Genomic DNA, 18,661 nt, shown 5'->3' on the forward strand with positions numbered 1-18,661 from the left:
ACTTTCAAATGACGTAATTATAAAAATGGAGAACAGATCTGTGGTTGCCAGAGGTTAAGGAAAAGGTGAGGATGGAGGGAAAGTGGCTGTAATAGGGCAATCAACATGAAAGATCCTGTAGATAACGGAATGTTCTGTTTTGCTATATTAGTGTCAATATCCTAGTTGCGACACTGTACTGTAGTTTTGTAAGATGTTACCATCAGGAGAAGCACGGTGAAAGGTACACAGGACTGCTCTGTACTTATTATCTTTGCAATTTTCTGTAAATTAATAATTCAAAATAAAAAGGTTTCTTGGAAAAAAGCAATGATTCCCAGTGTACTAGGTTTTCAATGCTAGAACTATTCATAGAAACTTAATAAAAACTTAACCTGTTACACCTTGGTCCATTCAACCCATAATTTCTATATTAAGCAAAGCACTAAGTAGTCAAAAACAGTATGAAGAACAGTTTGTTTCACCTATCAGTCTAAAAGGCAGTTTTGGTGGATTCTGGAAAGCAGTAGTGATTCAAAAAAAAATTTACTGCTCACAAAAATTAGGGGATATTTCAAAATGAAAACTAAGCGATAAAATATCCCCTAATTTTTGTGAGCAGTGTATATTAGGACACAATTCACAAGTCAATTGAATATTTCTCAGTATCTCTGTCTGGAATGGGAGAATTAGCCAAAACCAAAAGAAAAGAGCAATTCACACTTCCTTGGGAAACTTTCAAACTACAGAGGACCTCTAAATAAAATTTTAAATTAAATAGACATTAAAAGAAAGAAAAAACTTCCCTACCAAGGTTGCCTATTGATATTTTTATAAGTAATCAGTAAGACTAGCCATAAATAAAAGGAACCAACAAAAAATGAAAGCCTTTTTTCCCTGCTTATCTCCACTGTAACCCTTCTCCCCACAACTAAGTGTCTTGTAACTCATTCTCTGTTAAAAAGAGAACACATGTACAGTAGTCCGCACCCATCCTTGGGGGATACATTCCAAGGCCCCCAGTGCGTGCCTTAAACCAGTGGTCCCCAACCCCCGGGCCATGGACTAGCACCGGTCCGTGGGCCATTTGGTACCAGTCCGCAGAGAAAGAATAAATAACTTACATTATTTCCGTTTTATTTATATTTAAGTCTGAATGATGTTTTATTTTTTTAAAATGACCAGATTCCCTCTGTTACATCTGTCCAAGACTCACTCTTGATGCTTGTCTCAGTCACGTGATACATTTATCCGTCCCACCCTAAAGGCCGGTCCGTGAAAATATTTTCTGACATTAAACCAGTCCGTGGCCCCAAAAAAGGTGGGGACCACTGCCTTAAACCGCAGATAGTACTAAGCACTATATATACACATATCTATGATAAAGTCAAATTTATAAATCAGGCAAAGTAAGAGAGCAACAACAATAACAGAACAATTATACCAATATACTCCAATAAAAGTTATGTGAATGTGGCATTAAGTAAATAAGTATTACCTGAACACAAGCACACCAATACCATGAGAGTCAAACTGATAAACAAGATGGCTACAAACTGATTACAACCAAGACTGTAGGATGGGCAGTGTATACAACACGGATATGCTTGACAAAGGGATGATTCGCATCCTGAGTGAAAAGGGGGCAGGACAGTGTGAGATTTCATCACACTACTCAGAATGGTATACAATTTTAAAACTTATTGTTTATTTCTGGAACTTTCCATTAGTTTCTGACTGCAATTGACCACATTAACTGAAACAGCAGAAAGCAAAACCATGGATGGGGAGGAACAACTGTACCCACACATCTCTATTTTTAAAATTGCAATTACTTAGAAGTTCATATTTGCTTTTATTTACTAAGCTCTTTCCATGTCAGCAGACACAGAGCAACGTAACTAATATCAGTTACTTCATCAAGTGAATGTTTATAATTTATTTAACCAACTGCATCTTGACAGATGCTTTAGTGTTTCCAGTTTTTTCTAATATAAACAATCTTTACCTCTCTCTCCTCCCCTCCCTCTATATATGCATGTATCTTGATGTATCACATATAAATTTGTGAAAGTCGTAACAGTAAACCCCTGGCATAGGATTGCAATGTCAAAATGAATATGCATTTCTTATTTGGAAAGATACTGTCAAACTATCCACAAGACAGACTGTACCAATTTATATTCAGTATGAAACTAATATTTTGAACATTTCTTACATTTATTCACCATTTTTATTTCTTCATATTTAATTCCATTTTCCTACAAGGTACTTGCTTACCTTTTATGCTGATCTATATAAAAACTGTACAATGGAGATTAATTAGTCCCTTGTTACATGTCTTGCAAATATACTCTGCCAATTTACCTTTAGTTATTCAAATCCTTCTATAGTGTATTTTTTCTAATTTTATAAGTTTTTTATTTCTACATAGACAAATTTATAAATCATTTTTATATGGCAGAAGAATTTTGTGTCTTCTTTAAAAGCCCTTTTATAATTCCAGATAATTACTGACTAAAGTTCAAAATTGATTAATTTGATCATTACAGAACAGTTATCAATGAGCTGAGAGAGTTAAAAATGTTTTATTTTTAAGCCTGACCAGCAGTGGTGCAGTGGAAAAAGCACTGACCCAGAACGCTGAGGTCACTGGTTCGAAACCCTTATGTCACTGGCTCTGACCATGGGCTCATCATAGTAGAGTCACTGGCTTAAGCAAAGGAATCGTCTATATAATCCCAAAGCTCACCAGCTTGAGCCCAAAGGTCTCTGGCATGAAAAGCCCAAGGTTGCTGGCTTGAGCTAAAGGCAGTGCACTGGCACCGCCACAGTCAAGACACGTACAAGAAGCTCAATGTACAACTAAAGGGAAAGCAACTATGAGATAAGGCTTCTCACTCTCTCTCCCTTCCTGTCTCTCTTGCTCACTTTCTCAAAATAATAAAAAACTTTTTAAAATAATAAATGGAGATATATAAAATATAAATATTAAAGGATTTTATGCAATGTTGCAATAAAACAAATGTTATATATAATTTAGAAATAAGATGCACGAGTACCAAAAATAAATGTGAAACACATCTGCTGCGTCCATTCATCAATAAACCAAGGGATCAAAACAGGCAAGAGATAAGGTAGATGTTTTTAATCCAATAAAACACTCTGATGCTTCCTAGAGCTCATTAAGAGTCTATTTCATTATTTTCACTATAAAATGATTAACATCATTGTTTTCGTTTAAAGCTGAAATATGAAACAAAAAATTAGTTTTATCTTAAGTAATTCAAAACACAATGAATGTTTCACAAAATATCTAGTTCTTTCTTTTGGTACACCAATATGCTGTAAAAAATCAAAATTTTTTGGGCCAAAAGAACAGTTATGCAAGCAAAAACAACAAGCAAAGGAGATGGACAGCCTGACTCGACTCTACTTATCAACCTGACCAGTGTTGAAGGAGAAATTTGAAAAATGTGTCTGTTTATATACTACGTATATGCCATTTGATAAATTCTCTCTTCTACTGTAACCACAGGCAGCTCCATTTGATACTGTCTTTAATTATATATAAAGAAATACATTTAATTAAGAAATAAAACAAATTTTCTTTACAACAAAATAAAAGGCACAGAAAAGTACTAACTACGATTATTTTTTCTAAAATGACAAGCTCTTAAATAAAACTTAAATACATGAACAGATAAAGTATTACTTTTAATAGATCTAAGAATCAATCAGTAAGAGCACCACATTTTAAAATAAAGTATGCAGATTTGAGATCTGACATATTACCCAAGAAAAAGTATGCTATGGCACCATTCCAATTTTACAAGTAAAATGTCCACTTTTCCTATTAAATACAAGTTAGTTAAAAACACCTTCTATTTAATAGACGAGTATCTGCTAATATAAAGCTAAAAATGCATCTGTAAATAATTTTAACTGTGAATTTATAATAAGATTAGTATTTTTCTTAGAAAGATTATAAACTACTCAACCTAAATCTGCTCAGTATTTCCTAATTAAAACAGCTAATTTAAATTGTTTATATCAAAGTAAAATCTACTTACAAGTGAATCTGCATCCGGGCATTCCCTATTAAAACAAACAAAGTATTAGAAATAGTTAACTATTAGAACTGTCTGATATAATACTATATTGAATGTATTTACCCTGATATTTAAACATAACTTTTAAACTCTACAAAAATACTTAGAGAAATCATTTCATAAAGATTAAAATATAGCAAATGATTTTAAAATCCAAAACAAGGCATTCCTATGCCCATAACACATAACAAAATAAAACAAGTAATTTTAAAACTACTTTCAAAAGTAGTTATTTTCAGCCCTGGCTGGTTGGCTCAGTGGATAGAGATGTTGGCCCAGCATGCAGGAGGTCCGGGGTTTGATCCCTGGTCAGGGAATACATGAGAAGCGACCATCTGCTTGTGTTCCCCTCCCATCTCCCCATTCTCCCTCTTTTCCCCTCTCGCAGCCGATGGCGTGACTAGCCTGAGCATAGGCCCAATACAGGGTTGCCAGGTAGATCCCAGTCTGGGAGCATGTGGGAGTCTATTTTAATTTCCCCTCCTCTCACTTAAAAAAAGAAAAAAAGAAGTACTTCTTTTCCATGAACATACACATGGGTCATATCAAGGAAGCTATCAGTCCTACAGGGATTCCTAGTGACTTTTAATTCTCCAGGAAGAAAAAGTGTTAAAAAAAAAAAGTTTTCTTCAAAGAATAAAGCCTAACTTTTAAAAAGTCTGTATTTATCTTTATGGATAAATAATGGTAAATAAACATCATTTTAAAATAAATTTTAAAACTTTGTCTAAAGTCTATACTTTCAAAATTGAAGTTTTAAAGTACAGTACTTCCTATAACTAGTTTATATAAAAGTGAAAACTACTTTTCTCCAAATTTGTTAAATGAGTAGTTAGACTTTCACTTCAAATAGCTTTCCAATCTAATGTAGTATGTAGTTCAGACCTGGTATTTTATCATTTAACTGATAAACATTTTATAATTCAATCGATAATTTTGGATATAAATTAATAAAAACTATTATTTTAAATGTAAAACCAAAATATAAAAACCCACCCTTTCAATTAACCAAAAATGTAAAGTTAAAGACTTTGATACCCTGAGGAATAAAGTTAGAAGAACTGTGTTTATATTTTAAAACAAATTCACAAACAAAAATTAAAGTATATATTTAAAAGGCAGTTGGATGAACTGAATATTCGTTGGCTTGAGACAGATAATGCACATAATATCAAAATGTGCTACTTTAACAAACTGAAAATACAGGCATTGCATATACCTTAAGAGCCAAAAGAACAATAAAAGCATTAAATTAATATATAGGATAAATGAGTAATCTCTACTTGAAGACTAAATACAAACCAGAAAAATCTACAATCTGAATTTTGTAACAGGTAGATAAAATGAAATAGACTAAATAAAAAAAGAGAGAAATGACCCTTATCTTAATCCAGTTGAAGCACCAGAGACAGGGAAACGCAAATCCCACGTCTTTATATCTACTTTAAAATTATAAATTTTGAAAAACAGCTTTGTTATTGTTGGTAGATGAGGAAAACCTATGTAAACTCTGAGAAAATGTTCCACTAGAAAAGGCACTGTAATAATAAATTTAATCCCTCTATCAAATCAATTAAGGTGTTAGTACTTTTCAACTTTCTACCTTTTTTTATTTAAAACATACAGTTTAAATATACTGCTCACAAAAATTAGGGGATATTTCAAAATGAATATAAAGCAATAAAAAAAGAAGCATTTGATTTTTATTTATTAAACAAGAACATCAGAAAAGCAAACAAGTAAAAGAAAGTTGTGCAATTATGCAAATAAGATGCAAAACCAACTTTTATTTCATTGGTGAAAATGCACTATACAAAAGGCTGAAAGTACTGGAGTATCTTTCCCTAATCCCCTAATTTTTGTGAGCAGTGTATAAAAGCAAAGGTAAAAATTCTAAACAGTTTATTCTCTGGCTTTAAGCCAGAACTCTTTAGTCTCGGTTACAGCACTCATCTGCTTGCCTTCATAGTGGACTCAGACTTGCAGATGAAGCCCCAGGAAGAGCATACTCCGTGCAGGATCCCTCTTCCACAATTACTGGCATTTCAAAAGCCTTCAGGCTATGAACAAAAGTTTGCCAAGAGCCTTGGAAATTTTAAGCAAAGTGAATTCTAACTTTTTTTCTCCCAGGAAGGATTGAAAGAAGGCAATCATGGTGCAATGGTTAAAGAATAATTTTCTGCCCTACCATTCTAATTGATAAAAAATACTCCAATATCCAAATGGCCTAATGATCATATTGGAAAATTACTCATCATGAAATATTATTTAAAAACACAGATATACAAAAATATTATAAGCTCCCTGAATGAACTGCTGTGAAAACATTTAATTTATGGCCATTACTTTTTAAAATATAGTCACTAACAAATGAACTACCTGCATTAAAAATTTACTTATAAATCAATTGTTTAGACTTCAAAATGTATATTTAATGTTATACAGAGATTAGGTTCCATCCCCTTAGCAAAATACACCTTTCATAAATGTTCAAAAAAGAAGAGATGGTAACTATAGATAAAAATTACTTCACAACTGGCCTTAATTTGTTAACCAAATACCAATTGGGGAGGGAGAAAGAAACTGACATTTAGAATGGTAGAAATTCTGAGACACTCAGATAAGAAGAATATAACTAGGAAATAGGCAAAAGCAGCCAGAGCACAAATTGTTTTCTTGTTTACAAATAAGAGTGCCCATCAAAACATTACATTTCATAAGAACTCAGATTGTTAGAGAAGTAAGGATTTTAAATTTTCAGCCAATGTTACAGAGTCAACAAATCACTTAAGGCTTTTAATTAGTGTCTCTTTGATCTAAATGGGTTGAGTAATTACAAAAAGATTTCTTTAATTCCAGTTTGTCTCTGGTTAATCATAGCTCAATGTTTCTCAACCCCAGATGCATATTAGCAACCTCAGATGTATATAAGTACATAGGTTGCTTAAAACCAAACAAAATGAAACAAAAACTATGCTGGGCCCTCTTGCCCAAGAATCTGGTTTAATTACTCTGAGATGAGGCCTAACATAGATCTACTTAATTTCCCAGGGAATTCTAATATATAATCAAAGTAGAAAACTTCACTTAGCTAACACTAGTTGACTTTTTTTTTTTTTGTATTTTTCTGAAGTTGGAAATGGGGAGCAGTCAGACAGACTCCCGCATGCACCCAACCGGGATCCACCTGGCATGCCCACCAGGGGGTGATGCTCTGCCCATCTGGGGCGTTGCTCTGTTGCAACCAGAGCCATTCTAGTGCCTGAGGCAGAGGCCATAGAGCCATCCTCAGCACCCGGGCCAACTTTGCTTCAGTGGAGCCCTGGCTGCGGGAGGGGAAGAGAGAGACAGAGAGGAAGGAGAGGGGGAGGGGTGGAGAAGCAGATGGGCGCTTCTCCTGTGTGCCCTGGTCAGGAATCGAACCCAGGACTCCTGGACGCCAGGCCGACGCTCTACCACTGAGCCAAACGGCCAGGGCCACTAGTTGAAATTCTTTCTTTTTTTTTTTTTTAATTTTATTTATTCATTTTAGAGAGGAGAGAGAGAAGGAGAGAGAGAGAGAGAGAGAGAGACAGGGGGAGGAGCAGGAAGCATCAACTCCCATATGTGCCTTGACCAGGCAAACCCAGGGTTTCGAACCAGCGACCTCAGCATTTCCAGGTCGACGCTTTATCCACTGCTCCACCACAGGTCAGGCCTGAAATTCTTATATGCTAAATTATATGTTCTTTGCATACTAATTTCTTATTTTTAAAATAGGTAAACAGAAAAAATGATGACTAGTTTAAAACATGCTAGGGGCTTTTTCCCCCTCCCAAATTTAACATTTTCTATTTATGCATACAGATGGTCCCCACTTACAATGGTCTGACTTAATGATACTCTTCAACTGATAATACTACAGTGTACAGATGCTCCTTGATTCACAATGAGGTTATATCTTAACAAATCCACTGTAAGTTAAAATTTTGTAAATTAAAAATGTATTTAATACAAGAGCCTGTAGAACATCATAGCTTCTTTGGCCTAGCTTACTTTAAATGTGCTTAGAACAATTACATCAGCTTATAGTTGGGCAATTATCTTGAGTTTTATCTCAAGAGTATCTGCCCTCCTCTTCTCACCAGGAGACACAGATGGGCTTTTTGTAGATATGATGGGATGCAAAAAACACAAAACACAATATCCAAAAATACTAGCAACAGTCCACTGTAGAATATTAGCTGTTTAACCTTATCCTTGCAGGGCTGACTGGGAGCTACAGCTGGGCTGCCAGTGCCAAAAGTCATACGAGAGTATCATACGGCACATCCCTAGCTAGGGAAAAAATCAAAATTCAAAACTCAAAGTACAGTTTCTACTGAATGCATATCACTTTCACATCATTGTAAAGTTGAAAAATCTTAAGTTGAACGATTGTTAAGTCAGGGACCATCTGTACTGTGTTGTCAGTATTTTTGGATATTGTGTTCTGAGCACATTTAAAGTAGCATGATTAAGCCTAAGTTACGACATTTGGTAGGTGTATTAAAAGCATCTTTGACTCAGGAGATTTTCAGTTACAACAGGATTATCAGGGTGTAACCCCATTATAAATTGATTAGCATCTGTACATATCATGACTGCCTTGTCCCTATATGCTTAGAATTGTCTAGAAGGATTTACATCACACTGTTGGCTGTGGGTTTTTCTTAGGCCTCAAGACTTGAAAGAATTTTTCATTTTCTCTGCATTTTAATTTTTTTTAAATATACCCATAATTTTATAAAATAAGAGCATCTTTAAAGTTTCAATTTTAAGATACTAAAGTTTTCATCTTGAAATTTTAAAATAATAAAAGTGAATACTTTTAACTAAAATCAGAGGAGCTGGCACATGTATTTTAAAAAGTTCTATTTTTCACCCCTAAGACATATAATTTGACTTGTTTCTGAAAGACTTTCAAGTTCAAAACAATAAGCTTACTTATTTATAACAACAAAAGGATTTTGATAATATTTAATATACTTACACAGACTCTGCATCCTTTTCCTTTTTAATTATTCCTGGCAAACCAAAAGTCTTTCTTTTCCTTGGTTTTATACCTTAAAGAAATGTATATTAAAAATTGCATATTGTTATAGAAACATAATTGTTCTTGATATATTAAATTTATGAATACATCTTGTATCTTGACACATAATTTGCTCATAACTGTCAGTACTAAATTTGGATGAAGGATATGTTTCTATTGCTAAACCCAAATATTTAAAACAAGGTTATAGTCTATTTAGACTTATGTTAATATAATATAGCCTATTATTCACCAAAAGGTTATAGAACAGTCACTTGATCAATGAAATTCTCTTTTCAAAGTATTTCCTAAGTCACATCAGGCAAAATAAGCATTTTCAGATATCTTAAAATTTTCAAGAAAGTACATTATTCACTATATTAAATTTTATTATAAATACAAGTGAAATCATGTTTGTTTTTACAGTGTCACAAAATATAAATGTGTTGTTTAAATTTAAAAAATTCATTAATACTTTAACTGGAAAGCTTTTTTTTTTTTTTCATTTTTCTTAAGCTGGAAACAGGGAGAGACAGACTCCCGCATGCGCCCGACCGGGATCCACCCGGCACGCCCACCATGGGGCCACGCTCTGCCCACCAGGGGGCGATGCTCTGCCCATCCTGGGCGTCGCCATGTTGCGACCAGAGCCACTCTAGCGCCTGAGGCAGAGGCCACAGAGCCATCCCCAGCGCCCGGGCCATCCTTGCTCCAATGGAGCCTTGGCTGCGGGAGGGGAAGAGAGAGACAGAGAGGAAAGCGCGGCGGAGGGGTGGAGAAGCAAATGGGCGCTTCTCCTGTGTGCCCTGGCAGGGAATCGAACCCGGGTCCTCCGCACGCTAGGCCGAAGCTCTACCGCTGAGCCAACCGGCCAGGGCCTTAACTGGAAAACTTTTAATATGGCGTCCATTTATCTCTAACATAAACAATGTTATAAGTGGATACTACCGTAAATTAAGAACAAATATTTTTGTTTTGCCTAATATGGCAGTTATTCCTCTTCTTGCGTGACAAATTAATTTTGAAAAGTCAGTCATGCTTTTAAATTGTTGATGAAATTCAGCACTTAAAGCTTAGCTGCTTATTACTCTTTGAGATCTACAGCACTCCTAAGCTAACTTTTCATCTTATAGATGAAGAAACTCAACGGTATTTTTTGTTCTTGTTTTTTTTTTTAAGTCAGTGTTATATCGCTAGTAAACACTATAGCCAGGATTAGAATTCAGGTCTTAGAATAATGTACTTGCTTTCAAGCAAAACAAACTCCCTAAACCATACATTTGTATAGTGTGTTATATTTTAAAAATCAAATACAGTTTTATCTTCATAGACTATTATTTACTATCCACATTTTAGAATAAAGAAAGCTGAAGTACAAATAATTTATTTTATTTTTTTTTTTAATAAATTTTTATTAATGGTAATGGGATGACATTAATAAATCAGGGTACATATATTCAAAGAAAACATGTCTAGGTTATTTTGTCATCAAATTATGTTGCAAACCCCTCGCCCAAAGTCAGATTGTCCTCCGTCACCCTCTATCTAGTTCTCTGTGCCCCTCCCCCTCCCCCTAACTCTCTCCCTCCCTCCCTCCCATGTCCTCCCTCCCCCCCCACCCTTGGTAACCACCACACTCTTGTCCATGTCTCTTAGTCTCATTTTTAAAAGTACAAATAATTTAAATAATTATTGCTCTCAAACAGCTAGTAATTATAAGCAGTCTAGGTCCCGGAGCTCCTGAATGCTCCAAAATAATGACTTTACCATTGACAGCAAACCATTTCTCCAAATTCTTATACAGGTTTTAGAAAAAATGGAACTTTGCTTTCAAATTATTTCTAGTAGCTCACAAAGTAAGTTATATAAAAAACATGACAAGAATAGCAGGCATTCTTTTGGGTTTCATTCTATGAAAAACATCAATTTAAATAAATAAGAGTATAAACCCTTTCTCAAGTCAAATTATCACCCATTCTGAATTATAATAATATTAACATTAATGTGCTCTGACTGGTAGTGGCACAGTGGACAGAGCATCAAACTGGGATGCTGAGGTACCAGGTTCTCTTATGGCCTGAGTGCAGGCGCAACAGCTTGAGCATAGGACCAACATGATACCATAGTCACTGGCTTGAGACCAAAGGTCATGCCTTGAGTGAGGGGTCACTGGCTCACTGGCTCAGCTTGAGCCAATCATCCCCACACCCTGATCAAGGCACATATGAGAAGCAACCAATGAACAACTAAAAGTGATGCAAGGAGTTGATGTTTCTCATCTCTCTCCCTTCCTGTCTCCCTCACCCTGTTTTGCTTTCTAAAAAATCAGAACAAAAAAAACATTAATGCATAATCTCATTAATTACCAAAACATTACCTACTACAGAACAAGCACTATACAGTACATTAATGTGCAGTGATGAGTTTCATATTTATGACATTAGAATGTTTAAAAATGGATGTCAATGTAGAATGCAGGCTGACATTGGCTGGAGGTTTAGGGGGGATTAAGCAAAAGAGAAAAAAAGAAAGAAAACTCACAGACATGAACAACAGTGTGGTGACAATCAGGGGTAGGAGGTGCAGGGTGGTGGCAGGGGGTATAGGGGGATAAATGGTAATGGATGGAGACTTGGCTTGGTGTACAGATGATATGTTGTAGAACTGTGCACCTGAAACCTATATAATTGTGTCATCCCAATAAATACAATACTTTTTTTAAATAGGTGTCAATGGAGAAAATTTCAATGTATATTTGAAAGCAAATATATGTGATATTTAATCTTATAATATATATATTCTAACTACGAATAATCCTTTCAGCTAACCTACTGTTTATTACGTAAAGATTAGTATCTGCAGGCCTTCAAATCACATTCAGATTTTTTATATCCTTCCACAGACATGCTGACACTAATGCATAGCAGCTCCTCATCATGTCTCCAACAAACAGAAGATATTAGATAGTTTCCACATATATTAGAACTAGTGAACTTACCTTCAACTGCACTAGCAGGGTCACATTCTTCAAATTCAATAAGGCCTAAAAAATATATATGTATAAATATATATAAACAACTGCTAGTTAAAAATGAAACTAATAGAAAACAATCAGCTCAAATTCCATTACAGTAAAGTTGGCTATCAAACAACATGAGTTTAAACTGTAGGTCCACTTACATGAGGATTTTCTTCTTCAATAAATACTTGTATGTTTTTGATCCACAGGTGGGAATTCAGATACTGAGGACCAAATTATTGCATTGATCTACACCATTTTATATAGGGGACTTGAGCATCTGTAGATTTTGGTTTCCTGTGGGTCTAGTAACCAATCCCTCCATGGATATCAAGAGACAACTTAAGTTTCTAGATAGTCAAGTTATATACAGATCTTCAATTGTGTGAGGGTCAGAACTCCTAACTCCCACATTGTTCAAAGGTCAACTGTACCTTTTTAAATGTTCTGAAATATATTCTAGTGTTATCTGATAGTTATTAAAAAATCAGGAATAACTTTAAAAAACGGAGACCAGCCTATTATTATGATCACAACATTTATATGATACTATAGAATTGGAGACAGAAAAACCTAACATGTAGTTTTTGCTTTCAAGAAGCTTGCAGTATAGTTGACAGAAAACAAACATAGTAATAGGCAATTGCTGAATCCTTGGTTGTGCTCACGGGAAAGACAAGAGGCCAAGATAGTAAAAACTACTAGAATGTAAGCTTGGGACCATGTCTGTCTCCCTCTCACCACTGGGAGATGGAAAATAATAGGTTTTCTATATATATTTACTAAACAAATTAATTACATATTAACTAAGTGGTCATGCTGTGATTACAACCCAAATCTCTAACTCAAATATTGTCAACCAGTGAGCCGCAACATACTGGTGTGCACAAGAATTTTTAAACATTGTAACACCTGACTATTTAGTCAGAGGCACTGACCTCTTTTTCCTTAGATTGTCAAATAAAAAAATGACAACAGCCAACACAACAACAGCTGTCCAGTGTGAATGAATCAAAATTATACCGACTTTTTTGTTAGACTGGCAAAAAATATCTTTTTTGGTGTGCTGCAAAATGTAATAATTAGTTTATTGTGTCAAGAGATGGAAAAGGTTTGAAAATCACTATTCCAACTGTACAACAGGTCAAGGAATTAATTAAACTATTGTTTGCAGGCAATGGGAAGAGTTTTCACATGAGAATGTGATACACACACATCCCTGCAAAGTGCTTTTATAAGAAAATTAATATAGCACTTGCACAAGGAATAAATTGTAGAAAGGAAGATGATAAAATAAAACTCAGGAAAAAACTAAAATAACCCTGAAATAACAGGTCTGCTGAGACTATCCTTAAATGCCATAAAATATGGTGTCTTTCATGTATGTAAAAACACCTAATTATCTGAGTAGTAAAGAAAAGTAGCAAAACCATGACTTATTCTATTGAACTATGCCTGGCCGTGATGATTGGATCAATGGTAGAGCGTTGGTCTGGCATATGGATATGCTAGGTTCGATTTACAGTCAGGGCACACAGGATAAGCAACCATCTACTTCTCCACCCTTGCCCCACTCCTTCTCTCACTCTCTCTTTCTCTCTCCCTCCCACAGCTGTGGCTCAACCGGTTAGAGCGAGTTGGCCTTGTGAACTGAGGAAAGTTCCATGGCCTCCACCTCAGGTGCTAAAAAGACGGCTGGGTTACTGAGTAACAGAGCAATGGCCCCAGATGGGCAGAGCATCACCCCCTAGTGGGCTTGCTGGGTGGATCCTGGTTGGGACATATATAGGAGTTTGTCTTTCTGCCTCCCCTCCTGTCAGTAAAAAAAAGAAAAAGAAAAAAAAGAAATATACCCAAAGCTATATAATAGACTAAAAAATGTATCTTCCATTAAATTACCATTTTAGCTATTTTATAATATATATAGTTATACAAGTCCAGCATTGTTATGAAACAATTTTTAATTTATTAATGGTAATCAGTACAACCTGGCATATCAAGAAATTTAAAAATGGAGCTTGGGCTTCCAGTCAAGATGGCACTTAGGTAAATGTGCTACTTGAATCCTCCCACAACATCAAAATTACAACTAAACTACAGAACAACCATCATTCAGAACCACTTAAAATCTAGCTGAATAAAGGAAAGCCACATACAGAATGGTAGGGTAGGAGGGACAAAGACAGGGACTGGGCTGGTTCCACACCAACAAACGTGGTAGATAAAAATTGTGAGAAATATCTCAGATGCAGAGGCCTGAGGGATCCCAGCCCCACCACAGGCACCCCAGCCCAGGATTTCAGTGCCAAAAAGAGACGTCCCTATAACTTTTGGCTGTAAAAACCAGCAGAGATTGAGGCTTAGGGAGACAGAGGGCTGCTGCAGTCACAGGCAGTTCCTATAAAAGGCCAGTGCCTGAACTACTCTGACTCACTTCCCTCCGAGTTCCAGCACCAGGGCAGGAACTTGAAAAGAACAAAACTATACAGGGAGGAAATAAATTGCCAGCATCAAGACAAGACCTGGAGGGACTGGAGCGGGAAGGATTAGGGATGCAGCTTTTTCCCCAGACAGAAGCTCTGGCACAAGCCATTATTTCTTTTCTGAGCCCTACCCCCACAGAGCCAGAAGGGGAGACACAGGCACCATATCTTAGTCTCATCCACCTGGCTGATACTGTTAACCCCATCCTGGTGATTCCCTGAGACCTGCCTCACTCAATAGTTTTTTTCAGTGGCTTTTTTATAGGAATGGCCTGTCCTGGCTCAGGCTTCAGATTTTCCTAAAATCTCTCAAGCAGCATCTGGCCTCGGCCTGCCTCATAGCTCTAAGTGGACCCAGACCTGGTACTAGCAGCAGCCAATCTTGGTTCACAGCTTGGCCTTGCTTGGCACCTGCAAGCCCAGCACAAGTAGCAGCTACCTGCAGTTCACTTTGTACCTCATGCCATCAGAGGTACATCTGATGGCCTCATGTACCATCAGAACATGAGTTGTGACTGATCTGGACCTGCACCTTCTAGGAAGCGCCAGAGCCAGTGTACCCAGTCGACAGCTTCAGAGCAGATCCAAATCACTACCACAAGCAACACACTAAAGGGGTGAACTTGGTGAGCACCAAAGCTCTGCTGAAATAATTCCTGCTCTGTGAAGTAGACCCTGCAGGGTTGGTCCTCCACGGCTGTCAGTGGTTGCAGCCAGTCCTTTCAGCTGATTGGTCAGGGGTAAATCCCTCCTACTGATGTGCCAATAGCAATCAAGGCTCTACTAAAACAGGAGTGTGTACACAGCACACACAGGGGAGAGTGGGGGTGGGGTGCACCTTGACTACCCAGCTTAGATGATCTACAAAGCTGTGCCAATGGACCCTTCAAAACACCTACTAAATTAGGCCATCCTATCAAGCCCGGGAGACATAGTAGCTCTACCTAATATATAGAAACAAACACAGAAGGTTGCCAAACATGTCCTAAACGAAAGAACAGAACAAAAATCCAGGGAAAAAAACTAAACAAAATGGAGACAAGCAATCTACTAGATGCAGAGATCAAAACACTTGTTATAAGGATCTCAATGAACTTAGGAAGAAAATCAACAGCATAAAAAAGGACCAGTCAGAAATGCAGGATACACTAATTGAAATAAAGAATAAATTACAGAGAATCAACAGTAGAGTAGATGAAGCTGAGAATCAAATCAGCAATTTAGAATATAAGGAAGCAAAAAACATCCAATCAGAACAGCAAAATGAAAAAAAAAATCCAAAAAAACTGAGAATAGTGTAGGAGACTCTGTGACAACTTTAAGCATACCAACATTGGCATCATGGCAGTGCAGGAAGAAGAACAGAGAGAGAAAGAAATTGAAAACATATTTGGAAAAATAATGACAGAAAACCTCCCTAACTTGGTGAAGGAAATAGTTATACAGGGCCAGGAAGCACAGACAGTCTCAAACAAGATGAACCCAAAGAGGTTCACATCAAGATAAATCACAGCCTGACCAGGCAGTGGGGTAGTGGATAGAACATCAGACTGGGACACAGAGGAACCAGATTTGAAGCCCCGAGGTTGCTGCCTTGAGCATGGGTTCATCCGGCTTGAGTGCGGGGTCGCTGGTTGAGCATGGGATCATAGACATGACCCCACTGTTGCTGGCTTGAGTCCAACGGTTGTTGGCTTGGAGCCCAAGGTCACTGGCTTGAGCAAGGGGTCACTAGCGCTGCTGTAGCTGCTCCACAGTCAAGGAACATATGAGAAAGCAATCAATGAAAAACTTAAGGAGACTAAGGAGCTGCAATGAAGAATTGATGCTTCTCATCTCTCTCCCTTCCTGTATGTCTATCCCTGTCTGTCCCTCTCCTCTGTCTCTCTCTCTCTGTCTCTGTCTCTGTCACACACAAAAAAGACACATCATAATTAAAATGCAAATAGTGAAAGACAAAGAGAGACTCTTAAAAGCAGCAAGAAAAAGGTAGTTATCTACAAGAAAACTCCCATAAGGTTACCAGCTGATTTCTCAACAGAAACTTTGCAGTCCAGAGGGAGTGGCAAGAAATATTTAGTGTTGAAAAGCAAGGACCTACAACCAAGATTACTCTACCCAGCAAAGCTATCATTTAGATTCAAAGAACAGATAAAGAGCTTCCCAGACAAGAAAAAGCTAAAGGAGTTCACCACCACCAAACCATTATTACATGAAATGTTAAAGGGTTTTCTTTAAGAAAAAGAAAAAATAAAAGATTAAAAATATGAACAACAAAATATGGCAATAAATACATATCTATCAACTGAATCTAAAAAAAAAAAAAGAAAAGCAGAACAGAAACAAGACTCATAGGTACAGAAGAGATACATTTTGATGGTTGCCACTTGGGAGGGGAGTTGGGAAGATGGGTGAAAAAGGTGAAAGGATTAAGAACAAAATTGGGCCAGACCAGGTGGAGGCACAGCAGATAGAGAATCAACTTGGGATGCTGAAGACCCATGTTCAAAACCCCAAGGTTGCTGCCTTGAACATATGAGAAAGCATCCAGTTTGAGCATGAGCTTACCAGCTTAAGTGTGGAATCATTGACATGATCCCATGGTTGCTGGCTTGATTATAAAGGTTGCTCGCTTGCGAAAGGAGAAACTGGCTTAGCTGTAGTCCCCTGGTCAAGGCACTTATGAGAAGCAATCAATAAACAACTAAAGTGATGTAACTAGGAGTTTTTTTTTTATTATTGATTTTAATTTGTTGTGTGTACACAGTTACAAGTGTTCCCCCGAATATATCTCCCTCCCTCCTCTCCCCCACCCTTTGCTCCTTCCCCCCACTGCCTTCCACTCTTCCCTCCATGATTTACTATCCTGCCCTCTATCTCTGTGTGTTATGTGTATATACTTTCACTAATGTCTTTCCTTTCTTTGATCCCCTCCTCTCATCCCCTTTCCCTCTGACCACTCCCCCCCCCACCCCCGGACTCTTTGCCCTCTTCTCTGCCTCTCCTGTTCCTCAGTTCACATTGTTCATTGGATTTCTCAAATGAGTGAGGTCATATGATATTTTTCTTTCTCTGCCTGGCTTATTTCGCTTAGCATAATAGACTCCAACTCCATCCATGTTGTTGCAAAGGGTCAGTTTTCCTTCTTTTTCACAGCCACACAGTATTCCATTGTGTATATGTACCACTGCTTTTTAATCCACTTGTCCACTGACAGACACTTGGCTGTTTCCAGATCTTGGCTATTGTAAACAATGCTGCAATAAACATGGGGGTGCACTTCTTCTTTTGAATCAGTGATTTGTTATTTTTAGGTTATATTCCTACAAGTGGGATAGCTGGGTCAAAGGGCAGTTCCATTTTTAATTTTTTGAAGAATCTCCATACTGCTTTCCAAAGTGGCTGCACCAATCTGCACTCCCAAGAGCAGTGCAGGAGGGTTCCCTTTTCTCCACACCCTCACCAGCACTTATTGTGTGTTGTTAATGAGTGCCATTCTGACAGGTGTGAGGTGGTATCTCATTGTGGTTTTAATTTGCATTTCTCTAATGATTAATGATGTTGAACATTTTTCATATGCCCATTGGCCATCAGTATGTTCTCTTTGGAGAAGTGTTTACTCAGTTCTTTTGCCCAACTTTTGATTGGATTATTTCCCTGGTGTTGAGTTTTACAAGTTCTTTATACATTTTGGTTATTAGCCCCTTACTGGACGTGTTGGCGAATATGTCCTCCCATTGTGTGGCTTGTCTTTTGATTTTGTTCATGTTGTCTTTTGCTGTGCAAAAGCTTTTTATTATGATATAGTCCCATTTGTTCATCTTGTCCTTATTTCACTTACCCTCAGCCTCTGCTGGTTGCTCAGATATTAATTCTCCTTAACAAGTTGGGCTGCTTAAAAGACTTAATTTCCCTGATGAGCCCAGCAGGGAACTTCTGTGTTTAGGACTGGGTAGTGGGCATATCTTGCTCTTTGGCCCCAGTTGAAACTCTATCCAGGCCTTTTTTTTCTTTT

The 18,661-nt window shown here is 37.1% G+C and overlaps 1 protein-coding gene across 1 annotated transcript in view; it reads right to left on the reverse strand.

Annotated features, from left to right (window-relative positions):
- FCHO2 (FCH and mu domain containing endocytic adaptor 2) overlaps window positions 1-18,661 on the reverse strand; it is a 143,144-nt gene that overhangs the window by 39,055 nt on the left and 85,428 nt on the right. Inside the window, exons 9-11 of the mRNA XM_066241450.1 lie at window positions 12,143-12,187; window positions 9,103-9,175; window positions 4,053-4,077 (exon numbers count right to left, since the gene is read on the reverse strand). Of these exons, the coding sequence (XP_066097547.1) occupies window positions 4,053-4,077; window positions 9,103-9,175; window positions 12,143-12,187 (143 nt within the window). The remainder of the gene's footprint in view (window positions 1-4,052; window positions 4,078-9,102; window positions 9,176-12,142; window positions 12,188-18,661) is intronic.

Source organism: Saccopteryx bilineata, chromosome 1 (genome assembly GCF_036850765.1).
Source record: "Saccopteryx bilineata isolate mSacBil1 chromosome 1, mSacBil1_pri_phased_curated, whole genome shotgun sequence".
Lineage (NCBI taxonomy): Eukaryota > Metazoa > Chordata > Mammalia > Chiroptera > Emballonuridae > Saccopteryx > Saccopteryx bilineata.